This window comes from Eubalaena glacialis, chromosome 10 (assembly GCF_028564815.1).
Source record: "Eubalaena glacialis isolate mEubGla1 chromosome 10, mEubGla1.1.hap2.+ XY, whole genome shotgun sequence".
Classification (NCBI taxonomy): domain Eukaryota; kingdom Metazoa; phylum Chordata; class Mammalia; order Artiodactyla; family Balaenidae; genus Eubalaena; species Eubalaena glacialis.
The window spans coordinates 79,097,954-79,123,309 of record NC_083725.1 but is presented as its reverse complement, the minus strand read 5'-3'; the positions used below and the strand labels follow the sequence as shown (position 1 = coordinate 79,123,309).

At 35.7% G+C, this 25,356-nt stretch overlaps 1 protein-coding gene across 2 annotated transcripts in view; it reads right to left on the bottom strand.

The window, feature by feature from the left end:
- Window positions 1–7,761: 7,761 nt before the first annotated feature.
- FAR1 (fatty acyl-CoA reductase 1) overlaps window positions 7,762–25,356 on the bottom strand; it is a 73,304-nt gene continuing 55,709 nt past the window's right edge. The window contains exons 8-12 of one of the 2 annotated variants that reach the window (XM_061201479.1): window positions 24,754–24,821; window positions 23,082–23,253; window positions 15,874–16,003; window positions 13,368–13,495; window positions 7,762–11,234 (exon numbers count right to left, since the gene is read on the bottom strand). In XM_061201479.1, coding sequence (XP_061057462.1) covers window positions 11,072–11,234; window positions 13,368–13,495; window positions 15,874–16,003; window positions 23,082–23,253; window positions 24,754–24,821 — 661 coding nt within the window. In that variant the 3' untranslated portion in view covers window positions 7,762–11,071. Of the gene's footprint in view, window positions 11,235–13,367; window positions 13,496–15,873; window positions 16,004–22,606; window positions 22,779–23,081; window positions 23,254–24,753; window positions 24,822–25,356 lie in introns of both variants that reach the window. The other variant, XM_061201478.1, reaches the window with a different exon arrangement.

The window sequence follows — 25,356 nt, the reverse complement described above, 5'->3', positions numbered from 1 at the left end:
GGAGGCCACCCTGCAGCAGCAATGGCATTTGGTAGAGGAATGCAACCACTGCCAAACCAGAGCTCAGAAGGAATGGCTGAGGAGCAAACAGCCCTGTCCTTTCTCTCCTCTCGTCCTCTACTCCTGTCAGTGCCTCTCACGGGCTGAATCCAACTGGAAGCCAGAAGGCAAGGGAACCCAAATGTGTCATCCACAGAGGTCAGCTTGATGTGGCAAAGAGCAGCGTGGAGAAGAGAGTGGGTCTGCAGGGGCAAAGAAGAACATTCAGCAGAGGAACTTCCTTCTTGAGGGAAAAGGGTGGGGGTGGGGGGCCTCTAAAGTGAGGACTGTGAATCAGAATTAGAAACTCAAATGAAATAACCGGCAAGTTCTAACCAAGGAAAAAAGGTAAAAAGTAACTAGACTTATCTTGGAAAAAAAATAATTGAAGCCCAGGGTGGGGTGGGGGGAAGAGGGGAACCTGACAACTGGATGTGGAAACACTGTACATTCTCCTTTGAAAATGAGAAAGAGTGAGAAAGCTGTACAGAATGCCTGGCAAAGCAGAGAACCAAATCTAGAGCTAAGAATCTGTGATTTAACAGTATACAAATACACATACCCTGCAATTTCTAGTTGTAAGTGAAAACTTCTGGAAGATTTTTGATTCTGAGGAAGAAGCCTTGTTCAAAAAGGAAGATTTTAAATGTGTATGTGTGAGGGTGGGATGATTTCCAGAATTTGCTTCTGGATAGTTCAAGGCTTTTCCTAATTACAGGCCACCTATCAGGACTGAGGACTACAGAGCTAATGGAATGCAAAATGCTCCAGCAGCCAAGTTATATAAACAATTAGAAAAAATTGACAGTTTGCAGTTCAAGTTTGTTTTATCTCTTTTAAATAAAAGCAAGAGGAGGGAAACTCCCCAAAGAATTCTTGGAACACAAATGAGGCCCAGGTCATGTGCTATAATCTCTCTACCTCAGCAAGAAGACAAACTATTGGGTTGGCTACAGATCATTAGGGCAGATAAAGAGGGCCAGTTGTCTCAACATGTAGCTAATAAGAAGTCTGTGGGAATGGATGATTTGGGAACTGGCTACCTTTAAAGAATTCTTCTGCCCGCGGGTGAAATGACTAAGTGGGACTTCTGTTCCCGTATGAGGAAATTTTGAAGGATCCTCATTTTATCCAGTGGGCAAGTCCTGTTGATTGCAGAAAAGCCACAGTGGAGAAGGGTGCTCAATTAAAGTGATAATAACATTAACACTGCAAGGTGTAAAGAGAACTGATTTCTTATACTTTTATTCAAAATGTTCAAAATTCGTATTCCTTAATGATTAAAAAAAGTGGTATCAGGGACTTTCCTGACGGTCCAGTGGTTGAGACTTCGCCTTCCAATGCAGGGGGTGCGGGTTTGATCCCTGGTTGGGGACTAGGATTCCACATGCCTCGGGGCCAAGAAACCAAAAACATAAAAGCAAGGGCAATATTGTGACGAATTCAATAAAGACTTTAAAAAATGAGGACTTCCCTGGTGGCACTGTGGTTAAGAATCCGCCTGCCAAAGAAGGGGACACAGGTTCGATCCCTGGTCGGGGAAGATCCCACATGCCACGGGGCAACTAAGCCCATGTGCCACAACTACTGAGCCTGCACTCTAGAGCCCATGAGCCACAACTTCTGAGCCCACGTGCCACAACTACTGAGCCCGCACACCTAGAGCCTGTGCTCCGCAACAAGAGAAGCCACTGCAATGAGAAGCCCGCGCACAACGAAGAGTAGCCCCCGCTCGCCGCAACTAGAGAAAGCCCGCGCACAGCAACGAAGACCCAACGCAGCCAAAAATAAATAAATAAATTTATATTTTTTAAAAAAGACTTTAAAAAATGGCCCACATTAAAAAAATCTTTTAAAAAAAGTGATATCAGAAATGGGGAAATCATAGTATAAAGTTGGAGAATATAAACTGCGTTGCATTAGTATAACTAATTCCATAATTATTCCATAGTTTTATTCCTTAGGCATTTTTGGTGATTTTGAAGAAACAGTTACTGAACACTTACTATGTAACACACACTTTATATTCATTATATCATTTAATCCTTACAACCACCTTCCTGGGCAGGTATTTTACAAAAGTGGAAACTGAGTCTGAGAGGTTAAATGACTCATTCATAGTCACACAGCTGGTAAGTGGCAGTAGATTCATGCCTAGTCTTACAGCAAAACTAATGCTTTTTCTACTATACAATTCTGCTTCTCTGTCCTTACGGAAGTTTTGTTGTAATAGTTTTTTTTTTAATTTTAGAAGTGACTATGTACTTGTGCTCCAGTTACCATGGAACAGTATGTTAGAAAAGTAGACATGGAGTATTCATTTACAAGAACAATTAGAATATCTGTGAGAATCCCTTTCGACACTAATCTTTAACTGCTTAGTTATTTTTATTATTATTATTATTAACATGGCTGTGCCACGTGGCTTGCGGGATCTTACTTCCCTGACCAGGGATTGAACCCAGGCCACGGTAGTGAAAGCACTGAGTCTTAACCACTGGACCACCAGGGAATTCCGCTTATTTTTTAAAACAGCAAATCCTTCATGTGTGTGGACCTTATAGGAATTAAGCCTCCTAGAAGGAATGTTAGTCCAATTCCCTGCAAGAAGAATGTCAGTAATCCTGGAAGACTCACTGCAGCTGGAAAGGGAGTTTTCAAATGGGAAATGCGGAAGACAAGAGCAGAGAGAGAACTGTCAAGAACTATGTGACAAAAGGCAGAGTAGCAATGGGACCAGAGTGGGCAAACAAGCAGTAGTGACTCTCAAACAGATGAGGCTAGGTTTTACTACATTACCTGGGCTTTGTGAAGAAGTCCCAGAGCTGGAGTTTTAAAATGCCTCAAAGTCAACGTTTTCCCCTTGCATTTTTTCTGTGTTAAGAAAAAAAAGGTTTCTTTTCAGACAAAAGGGATTCCTCCTAGGATGCCCAACCTAGGGGATGGTTCTGTGTGTCTTTTTGAGATTATGCTAATAAGTGTGCCTAGTGCCAAGGAGGATCTCGGGATACTCCAGGATCCCAGTACTGACATTTCTTGAAGAATTTGTCCTTATGCTCTGTGATGACCTAGAATTTTATGGTCTGTTAAGCAGAGTACTGATGTATATGGATACAATATGCTTGCAGGTAAAGTGCATCTGACAATTCGAGAAGTAGGAGGGTGCTCATAACACGGTATAAGTTTGAACAATACTGAAATTATACAATGAGGAAATTGAGGGTTGAAGTGATGTCAGAGCAGGGCGGGCATTTCATATAGTGTACTGAACATTACTTCTTGTGTCAAAGGGAAAAAATTCAAAAATTGGCCTAGGCCTGCAAGATCATTCTGGTATACTGGGGAAGAAGGCAGATGATATAGCCAGGTCAAAAATGTGCCATCAGGCCATTCTACTGTGCTGCCAGATGTTACATGCACAGTCGACCCTTCCAGTGGCTTTCGCACCACTGAGCTAAGCAGATTCATAAAGCTTAATCCAGAGATTTTCTAATCTAAAGCACACACGACTAGGAATCACCACACACCAGGAATCAAGTTGCCCTTCAATCTAGACAACTGGATTTCTTTGGATAAGTGTCTTCATGAAGAAAAACTCTAGAAGTAGTACAGACAGCAGAACTAGTACTTTATGATCTACTAAGAATTCAGAAGATTGTATTTAGCATGACTTTACATTAGTGGATAGCAAAGAGCCAATCAATGCTTATCGAATAAAAGACTTAGTAAAGTTTGTCAATTGTGGAGTTCCTAACTTGGAGCACTTGCATTGTCTTTTGTTAGCATCTCTAGGTGAGGGAAAAAAATGAAATTATTGGTGTCAACTTTTATATTCCTTTTGACAAATTCTTCTTGATTGTAAAATTTTGTATTATATAGGAAAAGGAAGCTTAACAATTCTGGGGCTGATAGAAGGAAGGACAAACTTCATATTATCAATTAAGCTGAGACATTTATTGAGTAACTTCTATGTGCCAGGTTCCTTAAAGAAACAGGTCCTGCCCTATGGGAGAGCTCACAAGTGTATGAAGGAAACAAAGTAAACAGGTATTTTCAATCTAATGGGGTTAGATCCTGTTTTCATATAGCTTAAGGCAAACCCCCTAATCATTTCAGATTTTCTCAGGTAAAACATTCTAAAATTAGCAATACTTTCAACTGCCTGCATGCTTTGGTAATTATGCGAGGTTCCCATGACACAGGCTCTAGAACCCAGTTTTAAGGACAGAAACACCTTCTCAATCTACGAAGAGTTGAGCACTCTCTGTGACAGATGACTCTCCATAAACTCACAATTAATTGATATATAATATGAGCATTATAATGGGAATTACAATGGGAAAGTAAGCTAGTTGGAGGACTGTGGTAACTTGGCTGCACAGAAAGGACATACACTCATGGTTAGTACCAGATAAGGACAGAGTAAGAAACTAGTAAGCACAGAAATGAATATACTTACCGAGTTTACCAAAAACATAATAAAGACCTGGACAATTTCAAAGGCTATCATAGCATAGTAAGTTGTTGTTCTCTAACCATGAGACAAAAATGCCATCTCAAGATCTGGAGTTAAAAACCCAGAATGAATGGACTTTTTTTTTTTTTTTTAAGGCTTTTGTTATTTTTCCAGATTCCACACACCCTCATTTGTTACTGTAAAATAAAAACTTTTGCTTTAGTTTACAAAAAACTCAGGCTCATTGCAGAAAACGTAGAAAATATAAGGGTCAAAAAGCTAGACCAGGGCTTCCCTGGTGGCGCAGTGGTTGAGAATCTGCCTGCCAATGCAGGGGACACGGGTTCGGGCCCTGGTCTGGGAAGATCCCACATGCCGCAGAGCAACTGGGCCCGTGAGCCACAGCTGCTGAGCCTGCGCGTCTGGAGCCTGTGCTCCACAACGAGAGAGGCCGCGATAGTGAGAGGCCCGCGCACCGCGATGAAGAGTGGCCCCCGCTTGCCGCAACTGGAGAGACCCCTCCCACAGAAACGAAGACCCAACACAGCCAAAACAAAAAAATAAATAAATAGCGTTCCCCTTAAAAAAAAAAAAAAAAAGCTAGACCACCCATAATTATCACATAAGGCTAACTTCTTGAACATTTTGGCATTATTCCTGTGAGGCCAGACCATTTCCTATGTATTACTACTATGTGTTTTGTGTCATGTTTTATATATTGATTTTTAGTTTCAAGTGGGACTTTCCAGACCTTGTCCCAGGTCCTAGGAATGTACTCTACTTGGACCTTGCTGGTATCTCACAAAGACTGACTACTCAGACCAGCAGTTCTCCAACTTTAGTGTGCGTAACAATCACTTGGAGGCCATGTCAGAACAGGCTGCTGCGCCCCACCCAGTTTCTGATTCAGTAAGTCTGGGTGGGATCTGAAACTTGCATTTCTATTGAGTTCCCAGGTGATGCAAATGCTGATGCTTCTGGTCTGGGATCATACTTTGAGAATCACAGAAAACTGAAAAACAGAGAGACTAGCTGTTTAAACATTGGTGTGGCTTGTATTCTCAAAAATACTTAGTGTCACTATTTAAGTAGAATTTTTTCTCTTAAGTTGATTTCATTCAGGAAATAAGTGTAATAGGTCAGTTCACTGAAGTCCAAAATCTATTCATATTTAATAGAAATTGGTGTGCTTTGGCTAGGAGGACATTCTGAGTGTTTTTGACCACAGCCATTCCACATTCCATAGTGAATTCTGAGCATATAAAGGCCCTCGGTTGGCCCCCAATTGCCTCCCCAGCCTCATCTTCCCTTAGTCATCCTCCCCTTTGGCACCAAAATATTTCCTCATGGCTCCCCACACTTCCCTTTACACATGCCCTTCTCTGTACCTGGAACGCTTCCCTTTCCCACCATTCTTCCAATCAGACTTAAAACCACAATTCAAATATTGTATGTCTGTATGAGCTCTTCCCTGAAACACTAAGCACTAATCACTCCTTTGTGCTTTTAGTATTTTGTTCTTTTCTTTATATGTTATATTAAAACTATGTTTACTTACCTATGTTAAGTCATACAACCCTAAAGGGTAGGTAGTGTGTCATACTCCGATCTGAACCACTGACAAGTTTAGAGTGTGTTGAGTGATACAGACAGATAAACAGCTAATTGCAATATATAAAACATAGTGCCTAACCCAACAGCATATAAGAGAACCTCCCTAAATGGTCCAGAAGCACGTGTTCCTATAGTGAAAGACAGTATAGCGTGATGGACAAGTGTAGCAGGCTTTTGAGCTGGACTTACCTGAGTTCAAACCTTGGCTCTGCCACTAGCAGTGTAACATGGATAAATTACTAATGTTACACACCTTCGTTACCACACCTATAAAACATGGGTAACAGAGGTGCCCTTCTCAAAGGGTTGCTGTAAGGCACAAATGGGTTAATACATGTAAAATGCTTAGAGTAGTGCCTGGCACATAGTGAGTGCTCAACAAGTGTTCACTAATGTTATTTCTACAGTGTAAAAGGTGCGAGCTGGTTTTCCTCTCAACAACCAGAAATCAACAACCCAGTTCGGAAAAATGACAAACCTGTGAAAGATGTAACATAAAGCAGAGAAGTAGGTATTATATGTCAAAAAATTAAGTACTGATGAAATAAATATATATTCTCCTGGGATGACTATTTTAAAAAAAAATCCATTCATCTGTATGTTTAGGTTCAGGTGTGTTTGTTAAAAAATAAAACAAAAAAAGCAGCTCTAATACTAGGTAGAGTCATATGAGATTATCTTTGTAGTTCAAAGACCATCAAGTCTTAGCATTTTTACGTGTTTCAACCTAACACTTTCTAGTTACACTTTGCTCTCAAAAACTGAAGATAAGCTTTCCACAGATATATGTGAGAGAGAAAGAAAGAGAAAGAGAAAGAGAATTAGGTTTTCTGTATAACAGCAGAAAATAAAGGAATTCTGCCTCCAAAGCATCTTTGGAGGACACCTAATTCAACCCCATAAAAAAACAAAGTCAAATGTCTAGGAGAGAATCTCAAAGTAAATATTTTGAAGAGAATAATGAGGTATGCTTATATATTTTAATGAATTCAGAAAAATCTCCACCGCCTCTCTTCATCTTTTTTTAAAATTTCTTGGCCGCACCACGCAGCATGTGGGATCTTAGTTCCCTGACCAGGGATCGAACCCACACCCCCTGCATCCCTGCATTGGAAGTGCGGAGTCTTAACCACTGGACTGCCAGGGAAGTCCCTTCCTCTCTTCATCTTGTATAAAAGTATAGGTATTGTATGTGATCTGTGACAAAGGAAGGGAGGGAGGGAAAGAAAGGGAGAAAGAAAAGAAAGAAAATGACAATTATAGCCTTATTTGCCCACCATAAAGATATTAAACTCATATTTATCACTTTACATTTTTCTATATAAATGTATTTTTATAGCAATCAACTTGCAAAGGAGCACGTCAAACTTAATGTTACTCAAATTTTTCTTTAATAAAGAAAAATCAAAGGAATAATTTAACAAATATGCTCAAATGACAAAGATGATTTGTTTAGGAATCTTAAGGGTAGCAGAGATGTACGCTAAGAGAGTACCATAATAAAAAAAAAAAGGCATTCATTCATTCTATGACTTGAAAATGTCTCAAGATAAAAATACTAATTCAATAAGAAAATATTTCATATTTCTTTTATCACAGAGACTGTAAATTTAATTAACTCATTTCTATATCAAGTTATGTAGTATACCTTCCTTTCTCTAGCTTCTCATGCAAAAGATTAGGGAGTTTTTCTCAAAATAGAGCAAGTCAGTGCTAATATTTTCAAGTCACAGCTTGGAGTCAGCCTAGAAGAGCTTGGCTAGGAAGGACATTTATATTCACCTGTACCCCAGCCTGATATCAGCTCTCTCCTTTTTTGGTTACCCTCTATTACTAATGAATGATTCCTTATACTTACTCAATAGACAAATTACAACAAATGTATTTATAAATTAATATAATATCATTCAATGTGGAGGAGAGGAGCTGGAGCCTAATGACACCCTGGCACTGTTTTTAGAAAAACCACCTCATTCCAGCTAATAAATAAAAATAATACTTTAACAAAAAGTATTCATCCTGCCTATATGCTTCCCCTAAAATGCTGTGTAAGAGACTTAGAATTCAATAAAATTAGGATATAAAAAGTAATGAGTACACCTTTAAAAAGGTAAGAAGTATAAATGAGAACTGTTTCCTGTAATCCTAACCACATTACCTCGTGAGTAATTTTCAGGACAATTATTGTAAAAATACAATAAATACTATAATGGAAATATAGGGATTCATTTATTACTTTTTGGTTTACAAACAAAGGCACCCAATAATGCTTCTATTTATTTCTTATAAAAGACTATCGATTTACATTTAAAACAAAAAGCAAAAAACCCTGAAACAGTTCCTACAGACAAGCACAAAAAAGGGAGAGATTTTTCCTCCCTGCTTCCAAGCTTTATTACGCAGATTCAGAAAATATTTATTTTATACCACCCTTAAGTCAAAGACTGTATTGCCATGCTTCTCTGTGTTGAGTTTTTGAACATATTAATGTTGCCAAGTCAAGTTTAAATATAGTTATAATGACTTCACGACTGACAAATGCATATGCCAGAATTATAAGAATCAAGGGTGAATAGGGGAAAAAAGCCCAATGTTTAAAAAACAGCTTTATCAAATGAGTTAAATGAAATATTAGATTTATTTAACAGGCTACCCTGTTAAAATCTGAGTTTGTGTGTAAAACACAATCAGAAAGAACTAAAAACCATGTCTAGCAAATGACATAAATACAAATGATTTCCAAAATCTTTGTTTGAGTTAAGCTTAAAGTCAAGTTGGTGAGGATTAACAACCTATATACTTTTTAAACTAATTTTAGAACTTTTAAGTTCCAGAATGACATATTAATTTATTCATTAGCTTTCTTTTGACAAAAGAATTCTAAACACACAAAATTAATGCAGTGGCCTCAGCACCCTCCCAGTTATCATTTCTTTAAGTTAGATTACAGGAACAATGACAGAGTTCAGAGACATATACCTTCCATGTACTTCACACGCCTGCTGAAGTTGTACCTGATTCTTTTGCAAGACACAAAGGCAATTCATCTGATTCTAAGTATATGCAGCAGATGTGTAAAAATCATACAAATGTTAGCATGTTTTCAACACATTATGGAAATGTATTTGGAGAGATGGAGTACTCAATGTATAGGACATCTATAGTTAACTTTGTGGGCCACTTCAAATCAAAGGCATCATCATTTATTCCATTTTTAGACACTGCCATGGTCTCTCACACCTTACACAAGGTATGGTCCTAGACCAGAGACTTTAGTATCATTGCAAAGAATACATATGTATTTATATTTATATACATATTTCTTTTAAAATAATGTTTTAAAAGGTTTACTACAGAAAATCTGGCTTCAACATGGAAGCATTTTCCTTTTCAAGATTATACACCTGCATGGAAGAAGGTGGTTTCCTTTACATTTAGTTTTTTCACAATAACAAAATAAACTTCTTATACATTGCATTTAAATTGATGAAGAAAATTAAGATGTAAAGTTCTATGTAACTTTTTCTATTGTGAACTGACTTCATTAAACATATTCAAGATACATTGTTAATGATTTAAATATAGTACAACTTGATCAGCTAAATTAGAACATGTTATGCTGATATGTTAAAGCAAATGTGTTATAACAGTAAGGAGAGTTACCTACTATTAAGATTTAAAGGGAATTATAATGTATCATTAAAATATACATCGATTTTCTTGCTATTACTTGTTTCTATAATGAATTCCTTTCTAAAAGCTAAAACCACATGCAGAAAAAAATAAATGATATTTTTAAACTCATTCAACAGTTTGCTACTTTATGTGGTATGTAAATAAAGTTCTTTAATTTTATACACATTATTTTATGTATTATTTAGCTTTTCTGGAAGAAATTCAGCTCTCAAGGTCAAAAATTAGTATGTGTTTACACACATATGAGAACATTTTCTTAATGCTACGACTACCTGCAAATGCATTCCTCCATAGTAATGTACTTTTAGTTTTCATTGGAAAGACAGTATAAACCTTTTAAAGTCCTATTAATAAAATTTATAAAGGGCAGAGAGCACAAGTATGGTGAATTCCTCCCTGCACCCACACCTGCTTGTCAAAGTCTCAAGTAATCATCCAGCTTCAAAATATGAACAAAATGTCACAGAACTGATTTTCATTTGGTCATAATGTGGTCAAGAAAAATGTATTCCTATTCTTTTTGATACTAACGGTCTTACTGAATTTTCATTTTCCTTCTAAAAACACATAGCATATGTTGACATGGATTCTCAAACTCATTTAGATCCAGTAGGGCCTCTATAATAATATATAGCCTTCTGATTATGAAAGCAACTGACTGCTTATAGAAAAATGATATGCATCAGACCTCTAATCAGAGAAAGAAAAAAAAGAACGTGTCTCTCATGTCTGAGACCACTCAATAACTTACAGGATGAGGTGAAAATAGTTTGGCTGTAATTTTAACAAAACTAAAACCCACTTGAACTGATGAAAAAAATCAAACACTAAAGAATCAAATATCTACCACTTAGCTAGCATTCCTGTCCAAATAAATGCTTTCCACTGCACTAAATATTATAATTAGAAAATCACTGTATGTTAAGGCATATTTTAATTAATATGTTCCAGAATTGCACAGTTATACTGGTCAGTGTTCCTATTTCCCCACTCCTACCCTCACCCAACCCCTTTTCCCCAGGGAACAAAATGTTAAGTCATGGTTTTGGTGGCTATTATAGATTTGAGTTGGCATACCACAGTGTGTTCACTAGGTTTTTATGAGCATACGTTAAAATGTTACATAAAATGTACCATAATTTACTCCACACTCTGAGTTAAGATGGTTTAATGTCTTGACAAAAGGTGAAATGACTTAAGTACATTTTACATTTTGTGCATTTAGACCACCATATGCACAGATGTTCTAATGCTAAATTCTTGTCTTCAGTATCTCATAGTGCTGGATGCTCGGAAGTAAGACAGAAACTTGTAACACAGACTAACCACAAAGTACCAGATGTTTCTTGCCATTTGTGATCTTGCGATAAAAATGCGCCAAATCAGGATCACGAGGATAGTATTGAAACCGTAACGTATGTTCCTCAACCTGAAAAGCAAATCAAGAAATGTACTGGATACTATTTTCTAGAATAGAATATTGTTGGACAGCAGATAATTCATGCTCAGTTTTAATCTAATCAAAGTTCAAATCCATACTAAGCTGCAACTTATTTAAAAACTAACTAGAAGGGACTTCCCTGGTGGTACAGTGGTTAAGAATCCACCTGCCAATGCAGGGGACATGGGTTCGAGCCCTGGTCCGGGAAGATCCCACATGCCGCAGAGCAACTAAGCCCATGTGCCACAACTACTGAGCCTGCGCTCTAGAGCCCGTGAGCCACAACTACTGAGCCTGTGTGCCACAACTACTGAAGCCCGTGTGCCTAGAGCCAGTGCTCCGCAGCAGGAGAAGCCACTGCAATGAGAAGCCTGCGCACCGCAATGAAGAGTAGCCCCCGCTCTCCCCAACTAGAGGAAGCCCGCTCGCAGCAACTAAGAACCAACGCAGCCAAAAGTAAATAAATAAATCTATTAAAAAAAAAAAAGCAAACTAACTAGAAGTCCTTAAATTAGAAAGTTAGCAAACATCAAACAAACCTGACTGTGCACATTCTGGACAAGAGTCCATCAAACAATGCATTACCTCTATTAACAATGAATAACACAAAGTTTTTTTATAACAGTACATTTGGGATGCAAATTTATTTATTTAACAAGTATTATTTAGCATCCTTCTGTATGCCCTATACTGTGCTAGTCAGCAAGTACATTAGTAGGTAAAATAGACATATCTCTTGCACTTCGGAGCTTCCTATCTAATCTAAAAAGGTAGATTCATCATATACATCATCCTACAGACAAAATAAACATTTTTTGGACATCTTTAGCTGCTTACAAGTTGTCAGACAAGTGAATTTACTCCTTCAGTCCCAGGATCAAAAGCCAACTGGACAAGTCCTCATTCGTGAATGAAACATGGCACTTGCTCTATATAGGAAGACCCTCCTATTCTCAAAGAGCAACATGCACATTATCTTGCTCATGTTTCAAAACATTTTTGATGTTTTTTAATGGTGTTAGAAAGGAATATAAATCCTTTAGATATGCAATACTGTTACATAAATTCCATTAACTTCAACAGGCAGTTAAAGATATAGGACTACAGCTGATCCTTGAACAACGTGGGGGTTAGGGCATTGACCCTCCAACAATCCAAGTATAACTTCACAGTCAGCCCTTCTTACCCGTGTTTCTGCATCAGTGAATTGAACCAACTTCACATTGTGTAGTAATATAGTATGTATTTATAGAAAAAAATCTACATGTATCAATAAATGGACCCACGCAGTTCAAACCCATGTTGTTCAAGGGTTAACCGTACAACACACGAACAACGGGTGTAGACAAAAGAGCTTTGAATTAGGAGTCAAAGATCAGTATTCTAGTTTGCCCTGCCACTTAATACAATATGACCTTGTCAAACACAGCTTTCCTAAGTCTGCGTTTCCTCATCTATACAACTAGCTGCCCTATAAATTCTCAAAGAGTTGAAAGCACAAGAATAATAATGTGAAACTTTTGAAAACTGTTATAAAACTTGTATTAAAAAATTACTATGAATAAAAGAGATTACTTTTAAAACTAACTGCATCTCTGAATAATGGATTAATAGTAATTTTTCCTTTTCTATTTTCTGAGTTTTTTTTTTTAACAATTAGTATGTATTACTTTTACAAGAGACTAAGGGAATAATTACAACTATTTTATAAACAAGGAAAAAAGTTCTATAGTGAATAATGTATTATTATACCTCTTTTCCTCTTCTAAAGATGTATTTAAATAGGGTAAAAGAAACTTTACATTACCTCCAGTTTAAAATATATTTTTATTTTCTCCTAATATCTTTACTTCTTCACTAGCAATAAGGGAAGATAAAAGTGATATTTAAAACTAAATTCCACCTGACTTTATTACTAATGGACAGTATAAGCTGATGAAAATAGTAAGGTTCAACAATCATAGGCTAAATTAATACTACCATAGTTACAGCCCAAAGGCAACCACTTTTCTTAAATATTGATACAATATATTATTAGCAGTATCTCAATTTATCAGCTTAGAAAAAATTGTAATATTTCATAAGGAAGACAAGATGAAATCAAACCCATATAAAACGTACTTGTTCAGATGTTTTCTAGCTGCAGGGAGGCCAGACATTTCTTCATTCAATACATATTTCTTAGTTCCCATACAGTAGTTCTCTATATATTCTGCCCAATGTAACTGTCGTACATCAATATTAAAAGTCTACATAAACAAAAAAATTATTGGTTACTTTCTTAGATAATTTTTTTCACAACCAGTCAAAAATTCACACTTTTTCTAAAGGCTAATTCCACATGACATGATTACAAAACATTTACTGTATTAGTTTTTTAAATGTTACTGTTATGCACAAAAAAGTTCTTATTCCTATTTCATATCGTCCATTAAACAAAGAAACATTTGAGAAGATAATCTGAAAACTCATGTCAGCTTTTAAAGAGGAGTACATGAAGAAGAAAGAAGCCTGCACCATTAAAAATAAATAAACCGACAAAATCCCATTGTCCAAATAGACCTAAGTATTCCTTTTATACATGTATCAATACACCTATTTCCAGTTTCCTTCTGTCTATACTATCTCTTCTTTTTGAACATCCTGCATACCACACAGATTAATTTTCCTAGAGAAATAGCATTGACATCAAGAGATAGAATATGTTACGAAAGCTGGCTTAGGAGTTTAGATAACTGTAAGTAGGCCATCTGATGAAAAGGGTAGATAAATCTGGAAAAGAAAGCCTTACAAAAATGCTATTTCATGACAAAATAAGAGGGCTATACACTGCTCAGTGCTCCTCCACACACAATCAGGTAATTTTTTTGGTGTAACAGATTATTCACAATTTAATTTACCATCATTTCTGAAAATAGCAAGTTCTAGACCAAAAATAAAAAAGCTACCATAAATAAATCATTAAAGTACCAGTGCATTGAAATGGAGACTTGACTTAAGATATGAGATATTATGAGAAGGTCATACATATGTGCAACTGGATTCCCATAGGAAGAGTGAAAAAGCATAGAACAGAAGCAGTATCTGAAAAGACAATGGCTGGAAATTTTCCAAAAATGGTGAGACACCAAGCCAAAGATTCAAAACACACATATACCACATATACACACACATATCTACGCATATCAGAGTAAAACTGCTGAAAGTCAAAGAAAAAATTTTTTTAAAAACCAGAGAAGGCACTGTGGATTACCTCCAAAGAAACATTAGTCTGACCAACTGACGTCTGAAAAGAAGCAATGGAAGCCCAAAGACTATGAGAAGATGTCTTCCAAGTGCTCAAAGAAAGCTGCTAACATAGAATTCTATACCAGTATAAATATCTTTGAAAAATAAAAATATTCCCAGAAGAATAAAAACTGATACAAGCTGACATCAATAGAAGACACACACTAGAGGAAGTATACTAATGGGTACTCTTTAGGCAGAATGAAAATGCTTCCAGATTGAAGTCTGGAATCATTAGAGGAGGATGGAGGATGGAGGAAGAAATAAGAGCAGTAAAAGGACAATTATGCCAGTAAATCTATATGAATACTAACTGACTAGACTATAATAGGAATGATTGTGAGGCACATAACATAAATATAGAATTAAAAAACAACATAGCAGATAGGTGTTACCCTTTGCATTATCCAAGAAAAGGTAGAAGTATCAACATTATATTAGACCTTGCTAAATTAAGAAAGGATACTGTAAAGCAGCCGCAAATTAGACTGGTTTTTCAACACCAAGAAAATAAGACAAATATAAAAAGAAAGTTGTCTTTAATGTGCTGAAATCATGTAACATAATCACAAACTGAGAATTCACTACCAACATACCTACTACTCAATCATATTCTTGTATTCTGGATATATTTCAAGCAGAAAAAAAATGACCCTAAAGAGAAGATCTGATAGCAAAGACACTAGTAAATATATAGTTAAATCTAAGTAAAACTGAACAAAATAATTTCTAATTATGAGGTTTAAGTAGAGAACTAAAGTAACATATAACCATGTAAGTTAATGAGGATGGTAATCAGAGCTAAAACATTTTATGGTCCTAAATATCATTAAGGAAGAGGCTATAGAAATTGCTCAATTTAGACTTTGTTAAGTATGCATATGTTCAAATATCTAAGGTAACCTTAAAAAGAAAATACAGAGTTTTAGTTTCAAATTAACAAAGAGCAAAATGTGGAATGGCAAAAAGTAAAAGAGTATACAAAAACAATTTCTGAGAGAAGGTTTTCCTTAAAACTTAAAGAAAACAGAGTGGGGGGAAAATGCATAAAGAAGTCAAAATTCTCTTTGAATCTGACATTAAAGAGAAAAAGAGAATCAACATGTCAATCATGCTTTGAAAATACCTCTGCTACTCTCATACTTACATTATAAATTCTAGGATAAAGCAACTTTATCACCACCAATTATGACTGAAGCTTTAATGGGAGACTATAAATAGATCAACTTTCTTATTGTATAATGGTTGGGGAAAATACTCAATTATTTCTCGGGTTGCTAATTAGCATACTCTAATTAGTATGCTACTTGTTTTCTAATATAAAACAGAAAATACTTGCCTTTTTATCTTCCGGGTTTAGTTGATTCATTAACATATTGACATTGTCAGTATTCCAAACCCAAGAATTACTTGTGAAATATTCAAGAAACACCATAGCTTTGTGAAGACGAGTTATTGTCTTCATCATCCTGTATTACAAGAAAAATTGAGATTCATAATTTGCATAGATAGGGAAAAATCTCATCACCACCCAGGGTACCAGTTTCTATTTTGAGACATTAACAATAAAATTGTAACACGTAATTCAATAAGTGTACCAAACCACCAGGAAATAAGAATATTTCTGCATCTTAGAAGAACATTTTATAAATCCAAAATGAATTTAATACAGCAGCAGTAAGTTTAAGCAGCAGTAATTGAATTTAAGCAGCAGTAAATGAATTTAATACTGCCTAAAGAGAGTTCTGCTGATATATGAAATTAATTTTCAAAGAAAATGCAATACTTCAAGGTCAAATTTTCTACATACAATACTAAGCAAATAAATGGATTCAATTAGTATTCCTTTCCTTTTTGTTCCTTAAGCCACATTTTAGTTCAGCTGCATTTTACTAAGATTATCTGTGAATTCATAACATACTGTTCCATTATAATCTCAACTCTTCAGCATCATGGAAGCAAAGTATACAGAAATATTCATTTGCCATTTAGTCAACTCTCTCTATATATTTTAAATAACTTTCTCTTGAACACTAACGGGTACCGTGATTGTCTGGACGTGCCATGAAATCAATGACTCATGTTGACAGCTTTCTGAAATAGATATTCAAGAGATTCACTCACCTTCCCAAGTCCCCAGTATCCATCCTTATGGAAATAAGGGAGTTCGATACTTTTTTTGTTTCTTTTTAGAAGGGTGAAGGGCTTTAATCTTTAAATTTGTCATTTTATATATCATGGCTCACTATAAGTCATTGATATCATAACACTAACCAGAAAAGCAACATCTATACAATAATAATTACCTATGCTAAGTAGAGAAACGGAAGAAAGAACTTTTTGAAACAAAACACACACCAAAAATTCCTAACCTCTGGTAAACAGAAAAATTACGTGTGAAGTAATGCTTAAAAAGAATTCTATTTATAGTCCCACAGTAAGGATTAGCATTATATGCAGTTTAGAAGTCCCAAAATTAGGGGCTTCAGAAACGGGGGAAATAGGAGAAAATTGGAACATTAGAAATGGGGGGGAAATCAAAACAGTAACATTAGCTAAGAAATTCTGATGACATATTCAATACATTTAGAAAGAAACCCTAAATCCAGAATACTGAAAGAAAATGAGGCAACATGGACTATGTTAAGAAAAACTGTACTTCATGCAAGGAAGCAATTCTGAAATAAAACCTCCATTAAACACAAAAAGAATTATTGAGCATCAAAGGCTAAATTTGGACAGGAATAGTTCAAATAGATAGAAAGCACTTGAAGGGGAAAAAAACAAGACATGCTGCTTTTAGAAAAGAGATTGGGCAATTTTTTTCTAAAAAAACAACAAAAAGATTTAACAGATTTGTAATTAATACCCACTATCACAGCCAGTATAGTACACTTGAATCACACATATACACATATTTGGTTAATGTGATTTTCCAACATACATCTTACTAAAAAGTTTTTCTTCCTAACTCCTTTTTCACTGACAGTTCTCACCTAGTCTTATTTTCAGATTCATTCAAGTGACAGAATTACCCTAAAACCAATCACTGATTCAGCCATAATTACAATAAAAAATTGGAGGGGGAGAAGGAAATTTGAAAGGTCATATATGTGTGAAGTTCACAGAATACTTATCAAGCAATAAAACTCTGGATTGAATACTATGGGGGATAAAAAGAAACTTAAAACTTTGCACCATCAATCTTTGGTTAAACATGCTGTAAGAGCAGATGCCTGGGACTACACTGCCATGTATGTTCTGAGTATTTATTCTTTATTACAGCAACCTGTAAAAAATAATCACAATCTTTTAGAGGAGGGCAAGATCTTAATGGTCATCTAGTCCAGGGTTTCTCAACCTCAGCACTATAGACATTTTAGGGCAGATAATTATTTGTGGTAGGGGGCTGTCCTGTGCACTGTAAGATGCTCGGCAGCATCCCTGGTCTCTACCCACTAGATGATAGTAGCACCCATCCCCCAGTTGTGGTAACTAAAAACATCTCCAAAAATTGTCCAATGTCCCTTGAGGGAGGCAAAATTGTCCTCTACTGAGAATCACAAAGATAAAAAATATCAGATTCAGAGAAGTTAAGCTGGAGAAAGTTAAGCTAAATAATCAAAAAAAAAACAAGACAATGGAAACATTTTTTTTAAATACCATTTTAAGAGTGATGAAATATCTACTACATTTCAAGAGCTAGAGTAAATAATTTATACTGCTTCTACATGTGGTAATATCATGCATCCTAGTCCCCAGTGACTATTAACCAGGAATCCATATGATGTGTATACTTTTTAAATTATGTCAAGATATATAGTAAGTCAGATTTTTATCTAGCTGGTACTCAGAATAATGTAAATGAGTAAACTGGACACCACGAATGACATGACTGACATTAGTTTAATGCAGAAGTAGGCATTATATTAAGGCCCCAATATAAGGTATAGAGGCCAGTACCTTGCTCAGTAAATATCTGAACAAATTAAATAATATAAATTACATATTTATATTTGTAAATATGTAATTTATATTATATATAAATATAAATGTAATATATTTATATTTAACATTTATAATATTGCCTAAATAAAAAACCTTTATGTCTCTTGTTGCTTTTACAGTATAGGCTCCCAAAGCATTCCTGCTTTGATACTTAGGAAGCCTTGTACAGGACAAACCTCAGGTAAGAAGATTCTTTATTTGATGTTTCCTATTTGTAGCAAATTTTAATTTCCAAAGGTGGCTGCAAATATTATCTCCCATCTTACATGTTCACCTTAATTATCGCCCCATTAAGAGGTGAACGTAACTTATACAAATAGAATGAGGTGGAAGTGACACTATGTGACTTCCGTGGGGAGGTAAGAAAAAGTGATGTAGCTTTCTGCCTTGCTCACTGGAATACTCACCCTTGAAGCCTTCAGAGGTCATGTATGCTGTCCAACTCTCCCTGAGGCTGCCAGGCTGTGAGGAAGCCCAAATTAGTCCATGTGTAGAGACCACATTGAGAGGCTCTGAGACTATATGAAGAGAGAAAGATGCCTGGCCACCCAGCTGCTCTGTACCCTTTCTCTCCTTTACCACTCCTACAGTGTACCTGCTCCAGCCCCTATGACTGCAACCACTTGAAAGATCCTGAGAAAAAACCACCCCAACAAAGGCTTCTAGAATTTCTGACCCACAGAAATCATGAGCAATAAATGAAATGATTACTGTTTTAAGATACTAAGTTTGATGTCAATTAGATCTCAATTTTTTAAGAAAAGAAAGACACTAAATTTGAAAGATTTGCTATGCAGCACAAATAATGGGAACAGATATCAGCACTGGGAGTGAGGGACTGCTATAATAAAAATCTGAAACATGCAGTACTGACTTTAGGATTAGGGGGCAGACAGAAACTGGAAGGCCCTTGAAACCACTGGTAAAACCTGGAAGGACCAAGAATGTTAGTGGAAAAAATAAAAGGGCTCTAAGGAAACTGTTGGTGAGAGTTTCAAGGTAAGTGAGGAAAATAATGTTGGAAGTTAAAAGAACAAAACTGTCACCTGTGGTCACATGGAAAATAGAAAATGTATCTAATAAACTCGATGATCTAGCTAAGATTTCCTCAAAGAGGACAAAGATGATCTTAAAAAATGAACTATCTGTTTGGGTGCAATTTGGAAGGAATGTAAAATTCCAGCCAGGAATTCTTTAAGAAACATCTTCTGGGGATAGATCAAATCCAGAATGTAAATATAAGATTCTTTGTTAGGACCTCAGAAAGATTTAAGGTAGTATACTTCATAGAACCTTTCAGACAAACAAAAGTTTCACTCTAGATGTTAAAGACATGTCTTACATAAGCACTATTGTTTAAGAGGCAGGATGTAAGAGTCTAAGGATCTAAGATCCAAGGGTGCTATCCCACAGCAACCTCATAAGGAACCCAAGATAGAGAAGGGTATGTCTCAAAAAGATATGTGGACTTTCATCTAATGGAGTGGATTGTTTTAAAATAGATACATGGGAAACCCACACAGTTTTAAAAGGAATCCTATGAGTTTACTCTTAAAAGGACAGAGACAGTACCAAATGAAAAGAGGCCTCTGGATCAAGGGCCAGCAAACCAGAGCTTAGGGGCCAAATCCATCTGTTTTGTAAATAAAGTCTGATTGGAACACAGTCATGCTTATTCATTTACATATTGCCTAAGGCTGAAGAATTGAGTAGTTACAAGGTGGAAGCTACATTTAACAGCAGAGTTAAGTAGTTACAACAGAATCCATATGGCTCACAAAGACTAAAATATTTACTATATGGCCCTTTACAGAAAGTTTGCCAATCCCTGCCCTGAAGATTCCCAACTTTTTACAGGCAGGAAGTAGGGTACGAAGGCTACTCAGTTGCAAACACAGGCCATTTTTTATGGGAAAAGAAGGATGACTCAGAGGGGAGAGCCAAAAGCCTCAGAAAACAACCAGAGAGTGCGAATGAGCCCTAACTAAGAAACCATCAAACGGGACCCTGCTGGAATGCAGAACTGTTATGGACCAGTGATTGCTGCGTGCCTCTCTTTTCCTCTCTTTCGAACAAGACTGTCTAAAGTATTTCCTATGCTTGTCTCACTATTATTATGTTGGGTGGACGGGCAGCAGGTAACCTGTCACTTTAGTTCACAGGTTTTCAGATTAATACTTGAGGAACTATACCTGAAAAAACACTCCTAAAGAGCTTCATCCACAATTTACCAGATTTCGCTGACCACACTGGCTTCAAGCTGATGTCAGAGACGTTTTGGGGGGAAAAGGCAAGAGTATTTTCCATGTGGGAGGAATATGAATTGTTTGCATCAGAGGCCTGACTATAGCAGACTGCACTTTCCAAAAATGGCTGCAACAATACCTTTCATCTCACCCGTTCATTTACAAGATGATCTTGACTATTCTCTATATCCCTTCTTCTTCAGTCTTGGAGGATCTGTGACTCGCCTGTGACTAAAAGAATGAGGTGGAAGTAGTGCTGCATGATTTCCTTAGGTAGGTCAGAAAATGCACATAGCTTCCACCTTGCCTGCTGAAGCACTTTTCCTTGAAGCCTTCAGTTGCCATGTACGTAGTCCAATTCCCCTAAGGTTACCACTGGTCCTTGCAAAAAGACTCTATGAAGAGATCCTGACACAATATGAAGAGACAGTGATACCAGCTGTTCCACTGCACGCCCCCCTTTCAGCTCCATCTGACCACAATCACATGAAAGACCTCTAAGACAAAGTTGCCCAGTGGATTCCTTCCTGAATTCCAGATCCTGAAAGAAATAAAATGACTACTGCTGTTTTAAGCCACTAAGTTTGAGATGATTTGTTATGTAGCAACATCTACTATAAATTATTTAATAAACTTTGGCTCTTCATTCATTTTTTAAGTTTACTAAGCCCCACTTTCTGTGTAAGGCACTGTGATGTATTTAACTTATTTTACTTTTTTGACCTAGTTTTGATTGTTCTGCTCTAATTTGCAACAACTTTATTAATATCAAGACGGCATCACTGCCATCACTCACAAATTTACATCTGCTTTTTAGCCACGAAAGAATGTTGCCAATGACAAATACTGCACTTTGCAGATCATTCTAGGAAAACTTGAAGATAGTTTTAATATATATTGGATCTTCTTTCCACTGAGTATTTCTTTACCTATTCTAAAGTTGTTCAATTCAACACCTCTCTTGTATTTCAATATTTAACATACAGGGTTAGAAACATAATGGACAACTGAATCCACAGAAAATTCCCTACATGTAACTCAGATCCTGATACACTATAACTGGAAGATACCTCACTTTTATTTTTTTGAGTTGATGGAAGTTCTGGAATCAGCATCTTCTTTACACATAAATACTCAAATCCTGAACTCTCTAATCAAAGGCTCCACTATAATGCCAATGTAGTTAAAAAAATAAATATTTTTATAGTACATTTCACTATAATTGTGGTAAAGACAGTAGGATTACTTTATTTAAGTTTGTGGGGTTTCAATAAAAAAGAAAAGAAAGAAAGGCCATAACAACTATAATAGAAAGTTTTCCATTTGTTAACTTTTGTTTTAAATTCTCAACCTGAAAAATTAGTCAGAAACGGTAATTACCATATTATAAGCTGAATAGGAAGCTGAGATAGCTCAAGCAGTTAATTTTCTAGAAGCATCCTAGGTTTTTTCATATAAAACTGCACAATCCACTTAAAGCAAAACATTTAACCCTTAATCTCCTATAAAACTCACCTCCAAATTTTTAATGGGGAGAGAAGGGCTCAATTTCAGCTTATAATAACAATGACAACCTTGACGCTGGACATTTCCTATATTATGGGAATCTGGAGGATCAATGGCCCAATAAGATGAGATCCACAGTTAGTCTCCCCAAATATCCTTAATTTCTAAGAAATGTCCTAGCATCCTGACTGTGATTGTGATTAATCAGGTTAGTAATTCTAAAGGTAAAGCTCATGCTAGCGACTTTTTGTCTCTCCAGCAAGCTTCCACCACCTTACCAATACATAGTGTATTTACTGCTATTCTTCTTACCACGGTTTCTGACCTGTCAACCTGAGTGCAAGATCGAGCAATAATGCAGGTACTGTATGTCTGACACCCTTCCAATAATGAAGCAATAAGTTGTTGGAATACAACTTAATATTGGGGCGCCTGAATACTTGGTTTAAAGGATTCATCTTGAAGGAATGATTTAGATAATATCCTGTAGGAAAAATAAGCGTCAAAGCATTTTGAATGTTATTTGTTATTCAGAAAAAATACCTGAAGTTAGACCTAGAATTCAGCACATGACAATAATTTATCATCCAAACTTTAGAACAGAGTGAATTATAACACTACCTTTGCTTTTCTGACAAATTCTTAAATTCAAGAGTCTTCTCATTCACAAAAGGCCATTAAGCCTTATCATAAGCATAAACAAATACAGAGTTAATATGCATTTTAGAGTAAGCATGGGTTGCTTAACAGTCAGAGGAACAGAAAAGACAGAGCTAGTCACCATTACCTTGGGCTTCTTCCAGTCATCCTGAGGTAGATATCATACAGGAATGCTGGGGCCTTATGGCTTACAGCAATCCAGTAATGATATAAAAGGTGATTGGAGGTTAGATTTACATTGGGCCGTCTGAAGGCCTGTTCGAGAGGATTCCTCTTGAAAGTGGAAATTACATGGTATTCTGAGGAAGAAAAGTTGTGTAACAGCTTTGATAATAACCATGTAATGAAGTTTTGAAAAAAAAAAAAAAAGAAAAACACATGTTTTTACAAAGCAAAATATTTTACCAAAGATGTAAGAGTTTGCTCATTTAAAAAACAAACTTTTCTATTTTCTATAGTAGCTAAGAGAATATGGGTATTAGACTGCTGAACTCAAATGGTTTTAGAACTGCCACTATTTATGAATTTTAATTAGATGAATGAATTTTTGCTAAAATTCACTCTTAAAAATCCTTTTAATGTTTTACCTATATCAGTTTACAATGTCACTTTCTATATTTCATCTCTCACGATAGCTTCTTTCTTTCTGTTCCTCTTTCCAGATTCTTATTACTGTACTTACTTAAAAAAGAAAAGGGAAATCATCATCCTTTGCTTGTGAATAAGTTGCTCAAATTAACATATATCAACAAGCTTAAAACAACCCCAAATTAACTTCTGTTGTAATTTATTTAGGTTATGAAATATCAAAATAATCTATTATCATGTATGTTAATACTTCAATGGAAATGTATACTGGAATATTCACTAAAATAAAGCTCAACTTGATTTTTGCTAAACTTCATAACACAATGAAAGACTACAAAAAACCTAACTCATTAAAGTGTTTCAAAATTCTTAAAAGAATACAAATAATTATCATAAAATTAAAAGCACCCTAGATTTTTTTTTCTTATATGCTCTAACAGTCAATCTTTCAATTGAAATAAAAATGCCATAAAAAACCCTAGGATGAAAGACAAAGATTTACTTTAAAATCAAATCGCTCCACAAGGGTAACAAAAATTGTTCAATTAGAGGTAAAATAAGACCTAGTACTAAATCAACACTGTAAATACATTTTACTTTAAATTTGAAAACATAAACCAACAACTTAAAAATGATTCAATTTAAGTAGGCCTTTAAGTTATACTATTCCCATTCTAAAACAAGTAACATAGCATACACACTACCTGCTGTGAATCTGTGAATTTAAACGGATTAATAAATGTAACAGAAAATATTCTGGCAACATGTATTCTACTTGCTAATTCCTTCAGTTATTACTCTTAGGACAACTAGCTATCTCCTACAATACACCAACTCTTGTAGTTGGAAGTGATACTGCCTGTGAACAGGGAACATCAGGATTGAGAGTACCCACGAGGGAGGAAAAAAGCATTATTTCCATACCACGAGTATTTATCGGCGTTGCTGCAGATGGCAGCAGAGAAATAGTAAGGGTCAGACAAGGGTGGGATGAGGAGGGAATATACAGCAGGATATTTTAAAATTTATGAAACATTATTAAGGACCAAAAGGCAGTACTAGCAGATATTCTAACATGGCAATTAAAATAAGAATAAATTGGTAACTGGTGGCTTTAATGCCTCATGGGTTATTTTACCGTAAAAACTCAGTGAACATTCTAAGTTCTTTAAAATTTATTCTAACATTCAAAAACACAGGTAAAATCATACCAACTTCACCCCAGTGGAAAGGATTAGTGCTGCCTGTTGTACAATTATACACCATGATGTTTCTTGGTCTGCAAAGACAAAGATCAAAGCAATGAAACATAAAAAGAGGCTAAACTTAACCAATCTAAATCTTATATGATACTTAAGTAGGAAGAAATGAGGATGATGGGTACCTTTTCTATAGTGAATATTTAAAATATTATCTTTAAAGGATTAATTTTTGTGTCTGAACAACTATTTACACTACCCTTTTCCCCTATCCTACCAAAAAATTATTTATAAAAAATAATATAGACTTCATATTTTCTTCTTTGTATTAGCAGGAGTGTCTGTTTTTCATGCGAGGAAAAAGAAAAACAAACAACCTCAGCTCTTCCTATCTCCTTCACATTTTCAGAGGCTCTAGCTGAAAAAAATTATGAATTGAGTTCCCTTTCGCCAGAAACAATATATTCATATAATCATATCCCTCCTTTTTAAGATATAAAATACTGACTTCAAAAATAAGGGCAGTTTATTACTTAGAAAAAGAGTTATTGAGAAGATTAGGTGTTTAGGTTTAGGTGTTACCTGTAAATGCTACTACTCCCTTTTAAAAGGAGG